This window comes from Buteo buteo, chromosome 7 (genome assembly GCF_964188355.1).
Source record: "Buteo buteo chromosome 7, bButBut1.hap1.1, whole genome shotgun sequence".
In the NCBI taxonomy this organism is placed as follows: Eukaryota; Metazoa; Chordata; class Aves; order Accipitriformes; family Accipitridae; genus Buteo; species Buteo buteo.
The window spans coordinates 2,003,254-2,023,359 of record NC_134177.1 but is presented as its reverse complement, the minus strand read 5'-3'; the positions used below and the strand labels follow the sequence as shown (position 1 = coordinate 2,023,359).

Genomic DNA, 20,106 nt, shown 5'->3' with positions numbered 1-20,106 from the left:
CCTTTTAGAAAAGAACCTGGGACCCTTCTTCGCTGGGGGGCATCTGTGTTGTGTATCTATGTTTTTAAAAATGGCTGACTTCCACACACTGTCAGAATGAAGAATTGCTTCTGAAAATGCCACTATATGCAGAGCAAGTTGATCAGTAAGTAAATAACTACAGTAATTACTATTCCTCCTTGTGCCCTATTGCTATCAGATATAGCCAGGAATCTTAGATAACTAAGCAGTATCGCATATCTGACTGGTAGATGTATTTGGCTCTCTGGAGGACAGCAATGACCTAAAACCACAGTGTTTTTAAGAAAAATATAAACACAGATTATTTGTCTGGACTATCCACAAGCAAGTAAAAAACCAAACCCTCATCTGCTTACACATGATAATCTAGAACTGGTGTAAATGGAAAAAGGTGGCTAGTTCATAGTCTTTAAAATAAAAATCTTCTTGCTAGTTAAATGACATATTCACTGTGTGGTGGTGATCTTTTAGTAGAACCTCATATTCTTTTCTTTTACACTGCTCAAAAGAAAAGTATCAAAACTAGAGTAGTTCCAATTCATCAATGTTAGTAAATGAAACCTTTTGAATCCAGACCCAACTTCTACATTTGCAGCTAGCAGTAACAAAAAATAGTAATTTCCTTGGTCTCAAATTCACCTTCTTTTAATATCTTGTACTAGTAATTAAAAGTTTTAAAAGCATACCATTCCATTTCTCTTATTTAATACAAGCCAAAAGTTTACTGAAAAGAGCATTTCACAGGTAAAAAAAAATCGTGTATTACAGATATGAATATCACCACACTTCTAGTTATTTTGCTGAGTGTCAGATACTTTTATCTCTGTAAGTGATTTATGATTCATGTATTTGGTCAGGGAATGCATGATTCAAAAGTGAGGCCCTTTTTCTGGAAAATTTGTTAAACATTTCTGCAGAGATATCTTACTATCCTAGGACTGCAGTCTTAGAGGAATGGACCTAGAACTTTGGCCTACACATGCAGCACAACACTTTAATGCTTTTAGCGTATCAGTACAGTAACATCATACAACTTAAGGTGAAGCGTTACTAAGAGTTCCCATCTATCTTATGAAACATGAAATAATTTTATCACAAACCAGAAACAGAAAAAAATTGTATCAGTCATACTCAAGTCAGCAGTCTCTCAGGAAGTCATCTTTCTAGGTGGAGTTCTCTTCTGCAGCTGTACTGTCCAGTGTTGTACCAGTCTGAGGGGAAAATTAATGATGCTTCAAAACTAAATACAAAAATAAAAAAAAAAATCCCCAAACTTTATTCTTAAAATGCAAGTAGTGAGCATTTGCAGGGCATCAGGCATAAATTAGGAACAGGTAACATTTCAGTACACTAAAAAACCCCAAACATCTAAATATCATTTTGTGACTGGAGTCTGAAAACAGCCTTTCATCAGCGTGAACGGGACTTCTAGAAATAGTGCCTTTTGTTCAAAATTAAACTTCCTGACTTGCTTACCAGCAAAACATCATGTATCCATTCATGTATCTGTTACAGACTGGAGAGACGTGCTGAGACATTAAACTGATTAAAGCATCCATCCAGTTTTAGAAGTTGATTTAGATACGTGAGTTAATACATAAAATGATAGAAAATATGCCCACAATGGGGACATGCTCATTTGGTTTATAGGGGATTTTGTTGAACTGGTGCACCCTCTTGTGGAAGTCTCTTAAATCAGTGTAAGCCATGTAGGTTTAAGGTCAAGGCAACACTTACCATGCATCCTTAACTAATATGAGCAATACAAACTGATTCATATGATACCATGTAACTTTTGAGATTTTTTTGAAGGTTAGTTCTAAAACGCTGATGATCCTGGAACACATGGATCCTGCCACAAACTAAGTAGTAATGTGTGGATGACAGTGCTTTGTTCCTTCTCCTTTAGGCTGACTCCTATTTAAACTAAACAGAATGGGAATGCTCCTTTATAACACAGTGTTGGCCAACTAAAATTTAAACAGTTCTAAAATTAACAGCTAGTTCTATCTAACAGACAGGTAGTTTGCTATCTACATGCAAATAACATCCATTCTTCAACCAAAAATTCCAACAAATTATAAAGGGATACCTGGAAGGTAACAGCACCCTAGTATTTTACATCTGAAAAAACAGCTAAGAGCTGCTCACTATAGCGAAACTTCATTAGAGCTTTAGTTACCAAGTAAAACACTGATTCGACAAAGACCTGCAACACCCTTGAAAAGTCGAAGGTGTGAATGAAGATGTCTGTAGACGTCCCTTGAAAAAGTCAATCCTTACAATATAAAAGTGAGAGTATTACAAATTTGACTGCCCTTTCTCCCAAGCTCTGCATGATTCAAATAGCAAGGAGGAAAATATCAGCATTCACATCTTAGATTAAAAACAAAATAAATGAATGGAAGAAATTAACACTAAATTCAACAAAACATTTTTCTTCTGAGATGGAGGAGATGAACAAAAATCTGAAGCTCAGGAAATATTGTTAACGTTCAAATCCTCAAACTTAATTGTGCCTACTGAAAACAGCAATAATAATAGAAATTATTCACAAACATATCATGCGCATTCAATGGGCTAGGCATAGTTCCAGATCAGCTGTAGCAACACAGTAAAGTTCTAACCCTGCATAATGATACAAAACCATCTGGAAGAAAATGGGACAAGTCCTTCATTTTGCCTGATACATATGGTAAGCAAACAACTAGGAGATACACACACTGCTTAGAAATCCTGCATGTCTTCCTTCAGTACTGCATGGCATACAGTTTGTCTCAGTGGCGACTCCCAAAGCCTCCCTGCTGTGGATACTGTGAGCAGCTGGATGGATACAGTCTGCAGAACACATAAATAAAACCACAGCATTAGATAGCATCATGCAGAAAACAGCAAAATGATTGCTATATTCAGCAGCTGTTCTTTGTCTGAAATAGCCTTAAGTGACTGTGAGTAGGAGAGATGCTCTGCTCTACATTTTAGAATGAGAATATGCATTTGACAGATTATTTCTGTATGGAAGAATTATTGTGTGGGAGTACACTATAAATGCTTTATTTCTAGAATTCAGCAATCTGTGTGTTGCTGAATCCAGCATTCCAGAAGGGTATAGGATAGTGCCCTGCTATATTAATTCTGTTCATGAAGAGTTTTTTCTCTTACATTTCCTAAGGTTTTTTAAATTAGGACAAAAACATAACTTGGAAGAATTTCCTCTAACATATAGGTCCAGGTTGAGTCTAGCCATGATTGGCTAGCTAGAAAACACAAAGGTAAATCCGTTTTCTGTGGATGGATTAATCTCCAGTCTATACCAACATGGCATGAAATAAATGAACCTGAATCAATTCTGTCCAGAGCTAGCTCAAATCTGCACCATGCTCAAGATCACCACAGGCATGTAGCTATACTGCTGCTAAGAGCAGTTCTGTACAGCTGTGCCACAAAAGCTTTAAACTGCTTTCCTGTAACATGGGTTTTACATTAAGCTCAGCAGATCCAACCTAGAGAACTAGACCACTGCAGACACCCGAGAGGCTGTCTGTGGTTGGCCTGGCTCCTGTCTTACTCATTAGGTCTAGCTCCACTCCAGACTCCCTGGATCCAACACCACTGCTGCAGAGCACACCTGCACATACCTGGACCTTGCTTCCTTGCAACGGATACCCTGTGAGAGCTTTCTGTGCAGCTAGGAAGCGATGCCCTTCTCAGTGCTAGCACAGCTACACCCAGCCTGACTCTTACAGAATCCTCAGCATTCATGTTAATCAGATTTATTCTTATCTCCAGACTTTTTATTAACTATGTCTGAGCTCAACCATTACCTAAAGTTCTAAAAGCTGGCTGGATATCATTCCTACGTACTTCATTCTGTACTGATTGTTATAGGGAAATGGGTATTACCATGATGAGTTCAAATGTTTGCGATGTGCAGGGCTAGTCTGTGTTACATATGATTACAAATAACCATTCAGAAGATGAGGTAGTCAGAAATACCCCCTTTTATTCACTCATCCAAACATTCTTCACATGATACTTCAGTTTCTAGTTCATCCTTCTTACTTTAGATATTAGCATTTTAGGAGCCATCAGCACATGGATGGCCAACTCTTCTGACTACAAATTATAGGCTAAAATTTTCCTACAGCTAAGATCCAGAAGGCTTTTGCCAAACTCAAGGCTGCAGGAATGGGAAACCCCAGGGATAACTCGCAGGTGGAAAGTGACACCAACTACCATGAGACCCTCCTACACTGCTAAAGGATGGAGCAGTAGTGGGTGGGTGGGTGGCAGGATGACACATTTCAGACTCAGAAATCCCATCTGGCTGACTTCCTCCCACTAACAGGGATTCAGACCGCTGAACTGGACCACTGAACATCACCTGATGTATCCCTAGTGTGGAGACGTACAAGTGAACTGCTTATAATCAGTTAAAGCCACCAAGCCGTCTATCCCACATTTAAATGACTGTTTCTGATTGCCTGGCATACTTTGTGCCTAAATATATAATCACAGGCAGCAACCAAATGGATAGACCCGAAAGGCAGCAAGAGACCTGGCCCCTACACCAGTGCTTCACTGCCCCAGTCACAGCCTTGGCTCATTTTGCCATCCTACTGCCTACCAATCGTCTTCAACACACAAAACACAATTTGGTAGGTCTGCTTACATTAAAGGCTCATTCATCCAACTTCCTCAGCATCCCTTAGTGCAGCCCTTGTGCTGAAGCATTCATGACACAGCCTCCAGGCTTACTTTCACCCTGTATTTCTCCACCACACCATAAATGCCAGTGTGACCTGTAAGAAAGCTTACAATACCTCCATGATAGGTGGCACACCCACCAAGAGTCCTCCTAAGCAGGTGAAAGTTATAGTTCCTCAGTGGCCTCCATAGAACAAATGACTTGACTGCCATCCTCGGATCACATCTGGCTGGAAAGCATACATGCACAGTGTCAGTCTGCATAAACCTCCACAGGACCCAAACCAGGTGATTTTGTGCTTGAACAGAATAAAAAAAGATATGCAAAAGGATGAAATAAAACACCATAATTTTGTATTTCCTGCTTTCAGAAGCTTTTATTTGGATTATCTGCAGGATACACTTGCAGATCTCAAAGCAACATGGGAACCAGACCTTGATGCTTAAGAAATAGATACCCCAAATCTTGAATATTAGGTTCACTCTTACCTGTATAGTTTAGTTATTTTCCAAATATTGCATTTGATATTGCTTTTCAAAAGTGTGCTCAGTTCCATGCTCTACCTGGGATAAATGCTGAGCAAGCCAGCCCCCCTGAGAATCTATTAATAGACATTATTTCATTCATTTGGTCTACACACAGAAGAACCTATCAACCAAAACTTGAAAAATGCTAAAGGAGGAAACTGGAGCAGATGAGAGCATTTCAAGAGACCAAAAATGGGTCACATATGCTACACTGAGCTCCTTTCAGATAGAGCAAGTGTCACAGAAATCCAGCAATTTCCAGCTTTTAGAAGTTAAAGGTCAGCATAGCAATCCATTATTTCAGTGCAGTGTTCTCAGAAGGTAAAAGAGAACATTTGTTCACCTCAATGATGACTGCAACTATCTTCCCTTTTCCTAACACAGAGAAGGAAAACTCGGACATTCTCCTCCCCTTACAGAGTCACAGATTCTTCCCAAATTACCACCCAGATAAGAAATCTATCCTCTCAAAACTGTGTCTGGTAACACCACTGGTTCAAGACAGTGCCATTCCTTACCAGCCCCCAGACTGCCCCTCCAGCTGTGACAGCTGTGCTCTTTTTGGGGCTACATTCTAAACCACATCGAGGAACGGATTTGGCTGAAAAATAATACATCGAGATTACGCCTCCAATTTTAAACCTCAGACTCCACAGAATGCTTCAAAAAAAGCACAGCACACAGAAGAATTGGAAAGCTTCTCATTCACCTAGTTCATACAAAGATAGCAGAAGCTGCTCAGTTTATGAGCGTCATGCATGTTTATTCAAAGGTTTTTTCTTTTGTATTTCAACAATCCCCAATCAGCTGATCCAAAACTCAGAACACTAATCCCTTACTGCATGATAAATTTCAGTACATCCAAGTAAACAGAGGGATTTCAGAATAGTAGAAGAGTTCAATTTTGAACAAAGAGGGGTTTTTCAATCTTAACTATAGTGAAGCTTTTGCTCTGCTCCAATTTAATTCTTGGACATAGTTTAGTCCACTGACTCTGGAATGAATGCCAATGAGAAAGTTTGTTTTAATTTAGATTTAGATGTGAATGTAAAAACCTACCAGTCTTCAAAACTATAGAATTTATTTCCCAACTAACAAGCGTTGGGGAAGAGGGGATGATGTAAGAGAAAACATGGGAAGAAATTTGTCCAGATTTCTTCTAGCCAGAATGAGGAAAATACACAATTTCCCCCGAGAACTGCAACAGACAGCTGCAAGACTGTCTCAGTCACGAACTTTTGGGGCTGTATCTACACTGCTAGGAAATGTTCTCAATTTCAGTGAGTTACTTAAGTTAAAACAACTGACTAGACAGAGGTCTTCCAGATACATTAAGTGAAATGGTCCAGCTAGAAGAATTAAACAAGTGCCAAAGGAAGCGATCACCCCCGGAGGACTTGGTAGTGAAATGGTTACTGAAAGCAAAGAATAGATTCTGTTTCTGTGCTTAACAAAACCCCTTTTAGAGAAGCAAACAAAAACTGAACAGCTGGTAAGTAGACAGCAAAATTAACAGCTGCAAGGTCAGCCAAGTTTATGCTTTAGCTTTGGACGTAGGTTCACAATGTAGTTGCACATGGAAAATAAAAAGGTATTTTCATATGAGTGAGATCATTCCTCTGGCTGTGGTATGATTTAAACTGAAATCCATATAGTACTAGCATATAGATAATGAACTGAAAAGGATGCAAGAGACTGCACAGATGCTTCAACTCCATGGTAAAACATCAAATCCAGAGTAAACACTGACACAAGACAGAAGGCATAATATCCTTCTTAGACTAACTTAAAAAGAGGAAAACATGCACACCCCCAAGTGTAACAGAATATAAGCCACTGGTACTACTCAAAAAAACAAGTGCAAGCATCTGGAGACAACATCAAAGAAATGAGACTCGCCTCTTCTGAAAGACAGCTGGACTCATTGCTGTGTTACATTCTATAACCGGCTGAAATAAACAATTTTAAAATATCAGGTATCTCTTAAATGTTTCTCTGAAGATTTACCCTGACAAACTAATGTTATAAAAGCAAAGAACAGAGAGGGTGTATCAAAGTCCATGTTGAGAACATTTGTTTTGTTATAGAGATATTAAGGGTGTGCACTGTAATTCTACACAGCACACAATGTTCTATGTTACTTTTACGAACATGAATTGTACAACAACAACAGAGATCAGCTATAACCACCACTGGGGTGACATGTATTTTAATCACAAATATTATTTTCTGTGGGACTCAAGAGAGGCTTCTTGCCAATCAGTATTTCTTTTTGATACAACTGTTACTGTTGGAATGTGATAGTGATCACTATCCTGAAGACAACACATTCCTGTCTGAAGGTTTTTAAGAATTCTGTTAAACAAGACGCCAGCTACCACAGTAACTAACAACAGAGAAATTCACTTAACCATAAGAAACACTGGGATGTCCTAATATTAACACTAGATGACAGCAAAAATGGTCCTATTTGGTCTGCTCATACACAATGTATTAATCTCAGTGGAGTTTTTTTCCACAGGTTTTGCAAGCTAAAAAACAGTTATCAAGAGCCTTTGAATTAGATTAGAAGGACTGTATAAACCATCAAGCTTTAAGAGCTTGTAATCTTTTCAGCAGAGCTATGCCAAGAAAGCACCATAGCTCAAAGCAATACGGAATTTTCAATACAGTTGAGAAGTCTTACTCACAAAAACAATCTCTGCGTGCTCCCAACAGTTTAGGCAGGCATAGCTGGGCAAGCGTAATCAGGGTCTGACAGAAAGGTCACTTCACACAACATGAAGAAACACAGCAAATGTAGTTTGAAAGAACTGCTACGCTAGATTCTGTAATATATAATTTGACAGAATGCATAAATAAAAAAAGGGAGAGAGAGAAATAAACAGAGGTTCAGAAAGTTGCTAATTAATGACCAATAACAATCGAGATGTTCAAGACTGTTGGCTATGTAAGCACAGCTACATAACCTCTGGCACCCACCTCAAGAAGGCCCAACTCCTCCCACCCCGCACGCAGTCCAGACGTCAGTATATCCTAGGTATTCCTGCACTTACCTGTCAGACACACGCAGGAGAAAAGGAACCATTACCTGGTCAGAACAACTCCATATCACAGCATTGCTGTTTGCTACTGGAGCTACAAAGACTCATAGCTCTTTAGTCCTACGGCACCTATTCCTGGCACTGTTACGGTGTCGGAAATAGTCACCACAACAGCTTTCTGGCTCTATTCTTGACCCACCTGAGGTTGCTCCCTGCCTCTGCTGTCTTACAGGAATTTCCCTTTCTGCACATTGGGGATTCTTTTAGGATTTCGACACCTAAAGGAAGAGATGGCACAAATTAACCGACTGGAAAAAAACTAGTAATAAGTTATGGACTCATTAGGGTTTGTTTTGGTTTGTTTTTTTTGTAAGATAGTCATATTAATGAAAACCATCCTTAGACCTTGGGACATTAAGATTCATATTAGCATAGAAGATGACAAATAAAACTTTGCTAAAGAGCAGACTTACCTGCCTTCAAAACTGAAACAAATGTGTTTTGGAGTCTATACTTCACACAGATTAAGTGGCAACAATAAAATAGACAAAACAAGTCCTGCTGGGAAATGTCACTGCCCTCATTTAAAATTTTCAGCTTGGTCCAGCTGCGAGATTTAGAGAAAAAGCGAGAGCAGTAAAGATAATCCATGTATTTCCAGAATATTTATCACTGCTTTCACGTTTTAGAAAGAAATTTGGTAAGAAACATACTTCATAAGTTACAAAGATAACAGCACTAATATTTCTATTATCAGGAGAACTTTTGCTTTTGAGGCATGGAGCCATTGTTCCTCTGATTTTGATGCCTTATGCTCCCAACGGCTTCTGAATGAGGATTCAGACAAGATGCAGTCAGCACAATGCAGATTTAGGCACTTAAAACATAAACTTGAATTGTTTTGACAGAAATCGGTGGCCCAATTTACTTTTGGGGAAGCAACTATGACATACTTAAAGTGAGTATGAAGCTTCAGTGACAGTTTGTTGTATGCAGTGTTCTGCTTAAAGCTACAGTTTGCCAGTGCCAGGATTTTTAAAAAAGCAAATTGCTCATTTGTTTTTTCAAAAAAATTCTTTCATCATTTCACTGCCTAAAACAATGTCATACTTCATCTTAATGGAGAGACAGATGGTCACCAGGCAGATTTTGTTCCAGAACGACAGCATCCTTCCCAAGTAAACCCAAACCAAGAACAAAAAGTTAGACTTAATTACATTCCACCACAACACAAAACAAATTTACCCAGATGAGTGGAAGGAAGAAATTTGTGCAAGAACAGAGTCAATGACTACATCTGAATCTTAAAACAATCTTAATCTTTCCCATGATTTCCAGCTACTTTATACAACTTAACAATGTTCTTTAGTAAGGCAATTCTTACGATTGGTAACATTGATCAAATAGTGATGTTAGCTACTACGCGTTTAGTTTTAGCGTGTTATACAAAGCAACCAAGACTGATCTCCGATCTTGTTGGAGTACCATCCTCAGTACAGATTTCAGAATGCCATCTAATGGGCAAACAGCATTTCCCACCAGTGGGAGCCAGAAACGGCTGAAGCCATTGCACAACAGGTTAATATAACCCAGAGAAGCAGGGCACGAGTGTTTCATGCAACACATACTCATCAAAAATAAATAAATTGGTGAAAGTCAGGCACATCTGCAAGTCCAGGGAAATACACGCACGCACCTTCAGGTGCTTAAACGTCTCGAAATAACAATCCACTAAACATCTCTGATGGTCTCAATAATTTCCATGGAGAAAATCATTCACTAAAAAAAAAATCAAGTTCCTTATTATTTCTAAATGAATTTTGATTTGGTTTTTGGTGTTTTGGGTTGTTTTTTTTTCCATTTTAAGACAGCCACAGAAGTATTTAGAAATGGAGAATACACAGCTCAATAACCCAATTAGGTGCAGAACTCATCACCAACCACTCAACAGCAGTAAAAGCATCTATGAAGAACAACACCCAAGTTAATATCTAGGCAGAGGAAAGCCACAGATGCTGGTTAACTGCAGCTACAGGGAGACACCTACCAGCTGCTGTTGATGAATCCCATAGGCCCCACTTCCCAGCAACAAAATACCCATCAGTGGTACGTGACCCGTGGCATTACTCCTGACCACGGGCAGCTACCACTGCCCGTGTGACAAGGAGCAGGGGGTGGGTGAGGGGGGAAGGCTGGGTCCCCGGCCATGGCAGGTGGGGAGCCGCAGGCCCACCTTCTGCGCACAGGCACGGCTGTGATCGGTACTCACAGGTGTTTCTGCAGGTACTCAGAGCTCCTGCACTTCATCCGATGGGCTGATGCATCGGCTAACCCAGCGTGGGAACCCCTGCTGTAGAGGGATTTCCAAGCCAAGAAGGAAGGTCTCGCTAGCAGAAGCGTAACTCCCATAGTTGCCTGTAGATAATATGACATTAGTGGTATCATTCTGCTAGCACGCTATATTAAATACACTTTGAATCACGAAAATCCACTCTCAGTTTGGTCTTGGAAATTTATTACAAGGGCAAGCAGCAGAGTCCTGCTGCACTTAAATGTTTTATAGATCTATATCATAATGAATTATGATTTCTGATCATATAAATTTGATTTTATCTCCAGCTAGCATTTCCTCATTGCGTGCACCTCCTAACTTTTCTTGCAAAGGGTAACTGGGGGGAAATAAGTGGGAAGAACGACTTTAATTGAATTTTAGAAAGACACACACTTTGTCAAATAAAGTTTCCTCAAAAAAACGTTAGAAATATCAAGGAAAAAGCACTGCCCCAGGAGAGGAGGAGTGCTACAGTCACCCCAGGCTGCCAGGGCAACAACCCTAATGCTGAATCACACCGGCAAAGCCCTCCGCACTTTCGAGCAACACACCGCTGTCAGACCCCAAACCTCCTGTGGGCTCCCACGGGCCACGATCACAAACTGCAGGCGGACCGTTAAAAAAAAAAAAATTGTGGGGCTAAGAGGGTAGGGAACACTTCTGAAACAACAAAGAAATGCTTTTTAGAAACATTAACTAGACCTGAACGCGTTTAAAAAAAAAAAACAAACCAAGAAGACAAGGAACTGCACCCCTGCTACTAGAGCTGGAGGTTGGGGGTTTTGCCGGGTGACAAAAACCCGCGGGGGAACGGGCCGGTTCCCCGCCGTGCTTCGCTCCTTCCCCAAGCCAAACCCTCACGGCTGCCGCCACTGGCGGCCCGTCCTCCGGCGTTCCCCACCAGTACTCACTTGCCTCAGCCACCGGCACCCGCGGGACCGGTCGGTAACGGTCAGTAACGGTCGGTAACGGTCGTCCCTCAGACGGCCGGCGCCTTCCCGCCGCCACCCGGAAGTACTGTGGGAAGAGCCCGCCCCCCCGCCCCGCTGGCGGCGTGACCCGGAAGCAGTCGGTGGAGCTGAGGGTGGCAGGGCCCGCGTCCCCGCCATGGCTCCCAAGGGCGGCCCCGGCGGGCGGCAGCAGTCGGAGGAGGATCTGCTCCTGCAGGACTTCAGCCGCAACCTCTCCGCCAAGTCCTCCGCGCTCTTCTTCGGCAACGCCTTCATCGTCTCCGCTATCCCCATTTGTGAGCGGGGGGGGCCCTGACAAGAGGGGGGGGCCCTGACAAGGCGGGAGGGGGGATGGCAGGCCCTGTGAAGGGAGGGCGGCAGGCCCTGAGGGGGAGCAGGGGCTCCCAGCAGCCCGCTTCGGGCTCCTGGCCCGCTGCCGGGTGCGGGTGGGGGGTCCCCGGGCTGCTGGGGTTCCCCCTGCCCCGGGCCGGGCCGGCCTTGAGCCGACCCCCCGGCGGGATTATTTCGGATGTCTCCGTGCTGCGTTAGATCCAGCTTCGAAGCCGGTCCGGCTCGGAAGAGCGGGCAGGGGAGGTTGTTCTGTGGTTTGCAAAGATGGACGAGCCGCTGATGGAACACTGACGTGTCAGTCTCAGCGCTGCCTACAGCTGGCGGGCTGGCTGCTGCTGAGCCGGGTTTGACGTGGTCTCATAAGGCCCCTTTCAGCCACAAGCAAAGCAGATTTCTCTGTTGGGAAGTGTTTTTTAATGCAGTTCGAGGATCAGCCCCCCCGCCCCCCCCCCCCCCCAGCAAAGTGATTTTTCAGGAACTGGCTTTGGTCTGGCAGAGCCAGTGCTGAATTGCAGAGCTGGTAAGCTGCATAGGACTCCTGTGGGGGCATTCTTCTTGGAGAGAGAAACCACTCAAAATGTCTTTTTTTCTGTCTTTTAAGGGCTTTATTGGAGGATATGGCATATGGATCTTGTTCAGTCTGCAGTCCTGTATAGCGTAATGACCCTCATCAGTACCTATCTAGTAGCTTTTGCATATAAGAACGTCAAGTTTGTTCTCAAACACAAGTAAGTTTGGTGGCTGTTTGAAGTAGAATTTATTATTAAACTATTTAACAAAACCAGCATTTAAAACTTTTTTTTTTTATATGAATAAGAATGTCTGAAAAGTTACTCCAAAAACTATTTTACACAGAAGTATCTTCTAACTGGTTTCTGTCATCTCTCTTGTAATTGGGGAATAGACTAGCCTTGTCAGTTAAGTGTACAATGAAATGGCAAAACTACCTTCGTTCTCTCTCTGGGTATTGCCACAAACTACATTTCACTAATACTTCTAGTAATTTGTTTATTACTTGTTTTCCCTTCAACTTGGGCAAATGGTTTAGTGTCTTCGCAAAGTTTTATACTTCACTGTCAATACAACTTCCTATAATCCCAAGGCTGTTTTTTGTTGGTTTTTTTGTTTTTTTTTCATTTTTCAACTTTATCATAAATGGTGTTTCCTACAGAGTAGCACAGAAAAGAGAGGACGCTGTTTCCAAAGAAGTTACTCGCAAGCTGTCTGAGGCAGACAATAGGAAGATGTCTCGTAAGGAGAAGGATGAAAGGTAATCCTCTTTGTTCTTTTCGTTCTCTCCCTTGTTGTAACACTGCCTGGTATCTTTAAGGCTGTAAGTAGGATATTAGCGACTGTTCCTCAGCCTTTGCTTTTTTCCGTGGTCGGGTAAGTAGAAGCTATCCTGTCAGCTCTTTGTTCACCTGTAAAGCCTTTTTGAGGCAAGTTATCAATGAAGGGTCTCAAACATTGACACCTTTATGAATAAGGTCCCACAAGGCAACCTCTCAGTCCTTGAGTTGCAAAGCAAAGCAACTTATTGTACAGGCCTTGTAATAACTCTCTGGAAAGCAAGCATCACAGCTGTCTTCGGAAATAAGATGAGCTCCTTTTCTTAAAGACGGGCTAGTCTGATATATTTTGTTTAGTGGCATGCAAGTTCCTTCAGAATAGCATTTCCATATACTGCTGGACTGCACTGCTAATCGCTGGTTGTACTTGTTACCCCTCGTGATTGTAACTAGCATGTCTTGGTACACAGATTTCCAATTGAATAGCTCATACTAATGCACAGGCTATGCCTGGGGAGTGTATCGGGAAGCACTTAGTATTAGAGTAGATGCCCATTAGGACTGTACAAGATGTGAGGTAATGAACTATCAGGTCTTTGGAGCAAAAAGCCTTATCTTCCCTTCTAATTGCCAGGCACGCTGGTAGCATCTAACAGATACAGGCTCACAAGAAGTGTTATTTATGAAGGGCTCGATTTAACGTGCCTGGTAGGAAAACAAGTGTCAGTCATTTAAGTGTACAAGTGCACAGTATGTGCAGGGTTTTGTCTTTAATGACTTGACTGGTAGTTCTTGCTGCACTCTGTCTTCTAGAAGCTGGCTATGATGAGTAGCAGTATGTGGTTTAAGACACCTCTGGATGTCAATCGCTTCATAATGGTGGGTGTGCCAGGATAGGCATTGATTTAAATGTGCCTGAAATAATGTCTCTACTTGTTTCTAGAATTCTGTGGAAGAAAAATGAAGTTGCAGATTATGAAGCAACAACTTTTTCCATCTTCTACAACAATACTCTCTTTCTGGTCTTGGTCATCATTGCTTCATTTTTTGTGCTGAAGAACTTCAACCCCACTGTGTATCCTTTATTACCACGTGTGAAACAACCAGGGTCCTACTCCTATTTGTTCTTGTTAGTAGCTATATTTGTCATGTGGGTTGTGAGATTACTCTGTTGATATGTGCAGTTCATTGTAGTACCTCAGCTTAGCAATACTGTAACATAAAAATAGATATTACCAAAAAAAAAGTCTCCCAAGCACGTAAAAGTTTAATGTCTGACATGAGATGTTTTAATGATATCCCTTGGACAATATACAGAAATTCTTAAGGCTTTGCCATTTCAATTGTAGTTGTGGAACAAGGAGGCAGCTCGTGTTCTTACAGAAACACTGCATCAGTGTTAGTTGCCAGGTGCTCTTACCTTACAGGATTGTTTAGTTTCAGTAACTTCACAAGTAAAGTTTTTTGTTACTTAAGTAAATAAGTGCTGCCAATCAGGGCCACATATGTTAGTTAGTTACAGAGCTTCTGTATTTATAAACTTTTAAGAGAACAGGCTAAACTTTATGGGTGTCTTAATTTTGCAGTTAAGTACATTTCACTGTCCTGCTAACAGCCTTGTCAGCTGTGTTTCAGGTTACAGTGTTGCAGTTTTAAAACTCCTACAGAGAAAGACTGTCTCAATTCCTCCTCCTTTTTCATAAAACTTCTACTAAATGTTCTGTACAAAAGAAGTGGTATCTTTACAAGTATATGTCCTTAACCTTTTGCTTACAGAAACTATATTCTTTCTATAAGTGCTTCATCTGGACTGATTGCTCTGCTATCTACAGGATCCAAGTAGACAACCCCCCCCCCCCAGCAATTCATTTCTGTGAGGGGGTTCAACTGCCATACAAAAGTTTAAGGGTGGAATAGGAATACATTTTTTTTATTGTGTGACTTCTTGAGGGTATGGGGGGGAGGGTTTGAATCCAAAATGATTGAATTATATTTACTTTACATGGTATTATTCAATAACTGAAATAATCAATTTTTTTACTTAGCAATGAAAGGAAATGGCTTGTGAGCAGTTATGAAACGTAACCTTTCTGAAGCACTGCATGGGTGTGATGGTACTACAGACTGACTATTAGACAGGTACACTGTAAGGGACTGCTACACAGCGGTACAAACGGTTGTACTTAAAACCTGTAACAGAATTCCCCTGTAAGTTTGGTGACTGGTATAACGGCCAAACTCACTGATCATAAAAAGTGACAATCCACCATTTATCATTGTAACTTGAAAAGTTTTAATAAAAAGAAGGCTTTTTTTTGTCGTTTAATTCCTTGAATTTCTATTCTTAATTTAAAAAAAAACCAAAAAAACGGGTATTTATTTTCATGGGCAAGCAGTTTGTGTAGGTTTGTCAACTCTTTCTGCTTCCAGAAGAGAGGAGTCTTCTAGAAGCTCGCATATGTACTGTATTCATTGGAAATACTCATTTTTAAGTAACTTGGAGTCAGGAGAAAACCTAAACAGTGTCTCCTAGAAAAATACTTTTAAGTGGTTTGAATGTACTTTTTTTTCATTCATCTCCAAAGTCATAAATACAAAGAAAAAAAAAAACAAACCCTGCCAGTTTTCCTGGCACAGCTTAACAAAAATGCTTTAGCTGGCTTTTTATAATGGGTTTATCAGACAATCCTTTTGCTTTTTTCATGCTATCAGTGAAGCAGCTGTTACGTTAAATGCTAAACTCTACTACTATTAATGGAATCGTACTGTAGAAGTTACGGATTTTGCCATTATAGACTAGTGGAATCCTAAGCAGGGAAGAAAGAGAAGACTTATAATCAGATTTAATGTAACAATTACTTTGCTAATCTTTACTTCAATAAGATTCATATTTATGTAAAATACAGCAAAATGAAGATTCTGAAGTGCAGGAGACAGTGTATCTGTGTTGCCTTAGAGTATGCTGAGATTGTAATAAATATCTCTATTTCTGACAAATGCAACCAGGAAAGTCTCACAAAACTATTCCCTAATTACCCAGTGCCTGCTGATTGTTGCAATACTTCTCTGTTCAGCATCCTTTGGGACTGGGCTTGGATGAGGGTCTTCAATCTCAACTTTCCACTGCATAATTTTTTACTTTTACTTTCCTTCCCAGTAAAGGTAATACTATTCATGTACTTACATCATGAAAATTCCAGTTGGTTTGGTGCACTTTAGAGCCACCATTGAAATTACTTTTCTGGTCAGTCATTTAAGACTCTTCAAATTAACTTGATTGTTTTCCTTCAAAATATGTGGATTTTTCTTTATCACTTCTGCCTGCTTATTTGCTACTGAAGGGAGCCTTTTCATATTGCTTGCATAATTTTACTTTCCTTGGCCTATCGCATTCATAAAGGATATCATCTGTATGTATCTTAGTCTAAGTGTTTAGCACATGTAAAACAAATTTCTAACAAACTTCTGTAAATGGTCAGAATCAAACATGAGGCCAAGCTGACCGCTCTGTAAGCAACAGGACTTGAACATCCCTGTTTTGCTGGTCACTGGTGATTTGCTCAGCTCCTGCCAAAAGTACACAGTACTTAAATTCAGACATGTGAACAGGCAATGCTAATATATTCATTTTACTTGTCAGCATTGGTAGGGATAAGACTGCCCCATCAGGCATTTTAGAAGGTGGCAGATGTATTTTGCAGGAAATCTGCCATCTAGAGAAAAGTGATTTGAAGCAGCGCTTTCTTCTGCTATTACTGTCAGTTCGCTGAGTCTTTTATTAACGGCTTTTCATCTTACCTTAGTTTTTTGATATTGACGGTTGCAGAGGCCTGGAGCGTAGTGTGTGTCAGAATTTTTCTGGAGGGAGAACTTTGCAGCACTGAAGCCTGAAACAAAAGTGGGTGGGTGGGTGGGTGGGCTGGGTTGTTTTCTACAGAAAGCCTAGTCTTTTCTGTGGACGTCTTCACAGAAAAGCGCTGGGGGGTTTTTTGTTGTTGTTATTTTGGGGTTTTGTTTGCTTTTGAGGTTGGTTGGTTGTTTTTTCCCCTTGCAATCCCCACTACAAGCCACACCCAGTTTCTTCAGTATAATGCTGAAGTTTAGCCTAAAGCTAGGCTACTGCTTGGCACCCCATTGCCCCCAGAGCACTAGGCAAGCTGACTTCTAAGCTTTTGCTCTAAGTAAGGGACAATACCATCTCCTTTTCAATTAAAAAAAGAAAAAAAAAAGTTGGGAATTAATATATTTTTAATATGTTGTTGGATTCCCATCTGTCTGAGAAGGGGAAGAAAAAACATTACGTTGTACCTCCAGAGGTAAGAAAAGGAACTAGTCTGCTACTGGGAAAATAATTCTACTATTAAAATAATGAAGCTGCTAACTGTACAATGGTCAAAGCCTTTGTGCTGCCCGTGAAGCAGATTTTAAAATACTGAAATAGTTAATTTTCACAGCTAATACTGCAACATTAAGGGATGTGGCCCAGGGCAGTGAAAGTAAGTAATAGCAGGGAGGCGAGCAGTGCCTTCGGGTGACTGACCAGCCCAGCGTCATTTTGGACAAGCTGGTGGCGGAACGGCAGTGGGATTTCAGTGAACTGTCAGGAGGACGTTCACATGGTGTTTATTTCAGGACAAAATGTTGTATACGGCTGATATCAGTCTGCCTTAGGAGACTAACTTCTAGAAGTACCTTCTCCAAGACGCACAGTCAGACCAGCACAGCCCATCACTCCCCCACGCGAGGTCATTGTCCCTTGCCCACCGTGGGTACAGCTGAAGATTAGTGTTTCCCTGTGGAACGATACATATCCAGTTTCAACGTAAACCATTGCTGTTTCAGAATGAGTCTCACTATTAGTAACAGGCCTCCAAGTATAAAATTAGATGCACAAAATGCTTTTATTGTGTCCAAGCAGAAGTCAAAGTCAGACTGCATTTCTGGATATACAGCAGCTAAGTTCATTTACACATACCATAGCTCATTGGATTAAATACAGGAGAAGACAACTCAAGTATTAATATCTGTTCACGTGGCCCCCCATGAACGCTGCACGCTCTCTGCAGGTATCCCGGCGTTAAGGGGACTAGGATACAAGGGTCCTACAAATACTGTACATAGCTGTACCCCCTAGGAAGTATGTGCTCAAAGTACGCGAGTCAATACGAGTGAGGAACATTTACCGAAATCATAGGCGCGTTTTACAAAGCAAACTCATGGTAAAATATGACGTGGTTCTTGACATGGGCAAATTAATATATAAATGCTTACTATCAACTCCTGTAGAGGGATGAAGTGCTCACAAAAAACCCTACCTGTTTAAACTGTGTCTTAAAAATACTATGCATTTACTTATGCCCGATTCCAGAACAAGTTAAAGCAAACGTGACCTTCCACCAAAGTACGTACCTGACTTTTTTCTGGTATTTTTCAGCAGCTATATATTATATATATTATAAGTATCTACATCCTTAAAAGCTCATGAATATTGAAATTTGCAATAGCTACATCTACAAGCAGGCAGAAGTAGAGGCAGGTTTCTGTAGATGCAAAACCCAATATTTTATCATGGCTTTCTTGGTTTAAGGTTTATGTGGAATTAGAATTTTGCAAACAGCCATTGTTTTTATTAACCTGGCATGCGTGTTTGGGTTTTCTAACTGTGCTCTTCTGGCTTGTACTCAGAAATACTTCCCAGGAGCACTCCACAGCTGAAATAATTGTATAGTTAGGAGTTGAGCTATCTAATTTCTAAGTAATTCTCTATCTTACATCCCTTATTCAACTACAAATGAAATCTAAAGCATATATTCAGCATAAAAAAGAAAATGGAAAATTTGAGCTTGCCCCTTCTATCTGTTAACCTGAAGAAACTTTATAGTTGAGATTTCCCAAATGTGGTTTTATTAAAACCTTAAGTTGTATCTGGCTTTTCTTCATTGAAAAAATAGATCTGTACATCCTTCTTTAATTACCAAGTACCTGAAGGTTATAAATTATTTTTTGCTTTACAAGTGTTTTTCACAGCACAAGCATGAGGTGCTAAGAGTAAAGTAAAAATTAATGAATTCAGTCGAAGGTAAGAAAATACAAGGTTATTCTTGGTTAGAAGAGAGATCAACTGTGCTTTTAAATTTCATTGCAGATTAGTAGCAACAGCACACATCTCGAAGGATCCAGTGACAGTAGACACCGAGCAGCAAGCTGCTGAATGATTCTCATGACCGGATATTAATTCGGGGCTGTACTTCTGTACAGAGCACTTTTAAAACCATGCAGTCCAGGGAATTCATGCATTGCATTATGATCTGTAGTCCTTCTTGCTGTAGGGCTTATTTCCCAGAATATTATCTATTTCGTTTACAATATGGGATGTCATCTTTGGAAGGACCTAGGGGTAGAAGAAAACAGATGTTTAATCAAGCTTCCGTTAAAGGTTTTTCCAAATTTAAATCCAGATTTTATCAAATAACGTTTCCTCTGGGTTTTTGAGCAGCAGATATTGAAACATTCATCTAATACCTTTCTCCCTTAAAGGAAAAACTGCTGTCGTATCTTTACCCAGTGAGAGAATCACAGAAGCGCTCCTAAACTTTATGTGCACGGTATTGCTCAGCTGCAGCAGAAAGCGAGCTGGTGGCAAGAACATCAGAGGAGGCTCTTGTGAAAAGCAACAGAGAATAATTAAGGTGGGTGCAAGTAACACGTGCCCTGTGGGAGACTTAGCACAGAATATATCACAACATGTCCTGGAATCAGGGCGCTTGCTTTTTCAGATACGTTAAACCTGCTGATGCCACCCTCCTGTGGCTGGATACGGCGATGACTACCACAAATGGTGGTAACTCACAGTGACGCACCGTAGGTTTGCCTAATTAACGTGC

General features: G+C 40.8%; 3 protein-coding genes across 15 annotated transcripts in view; 1 reads left to right on the top strand and 2 right to left on the bottom strand.

Moving 5' to 3' along the window:
- TIPARP (TCDD inducible poly(ADP-ribose) polymerase) overlaps positions 1-11,652 on the bottom strand; it is a 42,175-nt gene extending 30,523 nt beyond the window's left edge. Inside the window, exons 1-7 of one of the 12 annotated variants that reach the window (XM_075031260.1) lie at positions 11,544-11,652; positions 10,570-10,715; positions 8,500-8,578; positions 7,947-8,084; positions 4,845-4,958; positions 2,744-2,859; positions 1,153-1,232 (exon numbers count right to left, since the gene is read on the bottom strand). The gene's annotated coding sequence lies outside the window, so the exon portion shown is untranslated. Of the gene's footprint in view, positions 1-1,152; positions 1,233-2,743; positions 8,085-8,499; positions 8,579-10,569; positions 10,716-11,543 lie in introns of all 12 variants that reach the window. The other 11 variants (XM_075031262.1, XM_075031264.1, XM_075031251.1 and 8 more) reach the window with 11 other exon arrangements.
- Positions 11,653-11,663: 11 nt separating this feature from the next.
- On the top strand, positions 11,664-15,548 carry SSR3 (signal sequence receptor subunit 3). The gene is made up of 5 exons (XM_075031268.1): positions 11,664-11,878; positions 12,535-12,661; positions 13,105-13,203; positions 14,166-14,297; positions 14,999-15,548. Exons 1-5 carry the CDS (start codon positions 11,740-11,742, stop codon positions 15,063-15,065), a joined length of 564 nt encoding a protein of 187 aa, XP_074887369.1. The 5' UTR covers positions 11,664-11,739; the 3' UTR covers positions 15,066-15,548.
- Positions 15,549-18,316: 2,768 nt separating this feature from the next.
- The window catches only part of KCNAB1 (potassium voltage-gated channel subfamily A regulatory beta subunit 1), a 70,919-nt gene continuing 69,129 nt past the window's right edge, over positions 18,317-20,106 (bottom strand). For both annotated transcript variants that reach the window (XM_075031249.1, XM_075031250.1), the window contains exon 14: positions 18,317-19,613. In XM_075031249.1, the coding sequence (XP_074887350.1) occupies positions 19,524-19,613 (90 nt within the window). In that variant the 3' untranslated portion in view covers positions 18,317-19,523. The remainder of the gene's footprint in view (positions 19,614-20,106) is intronic.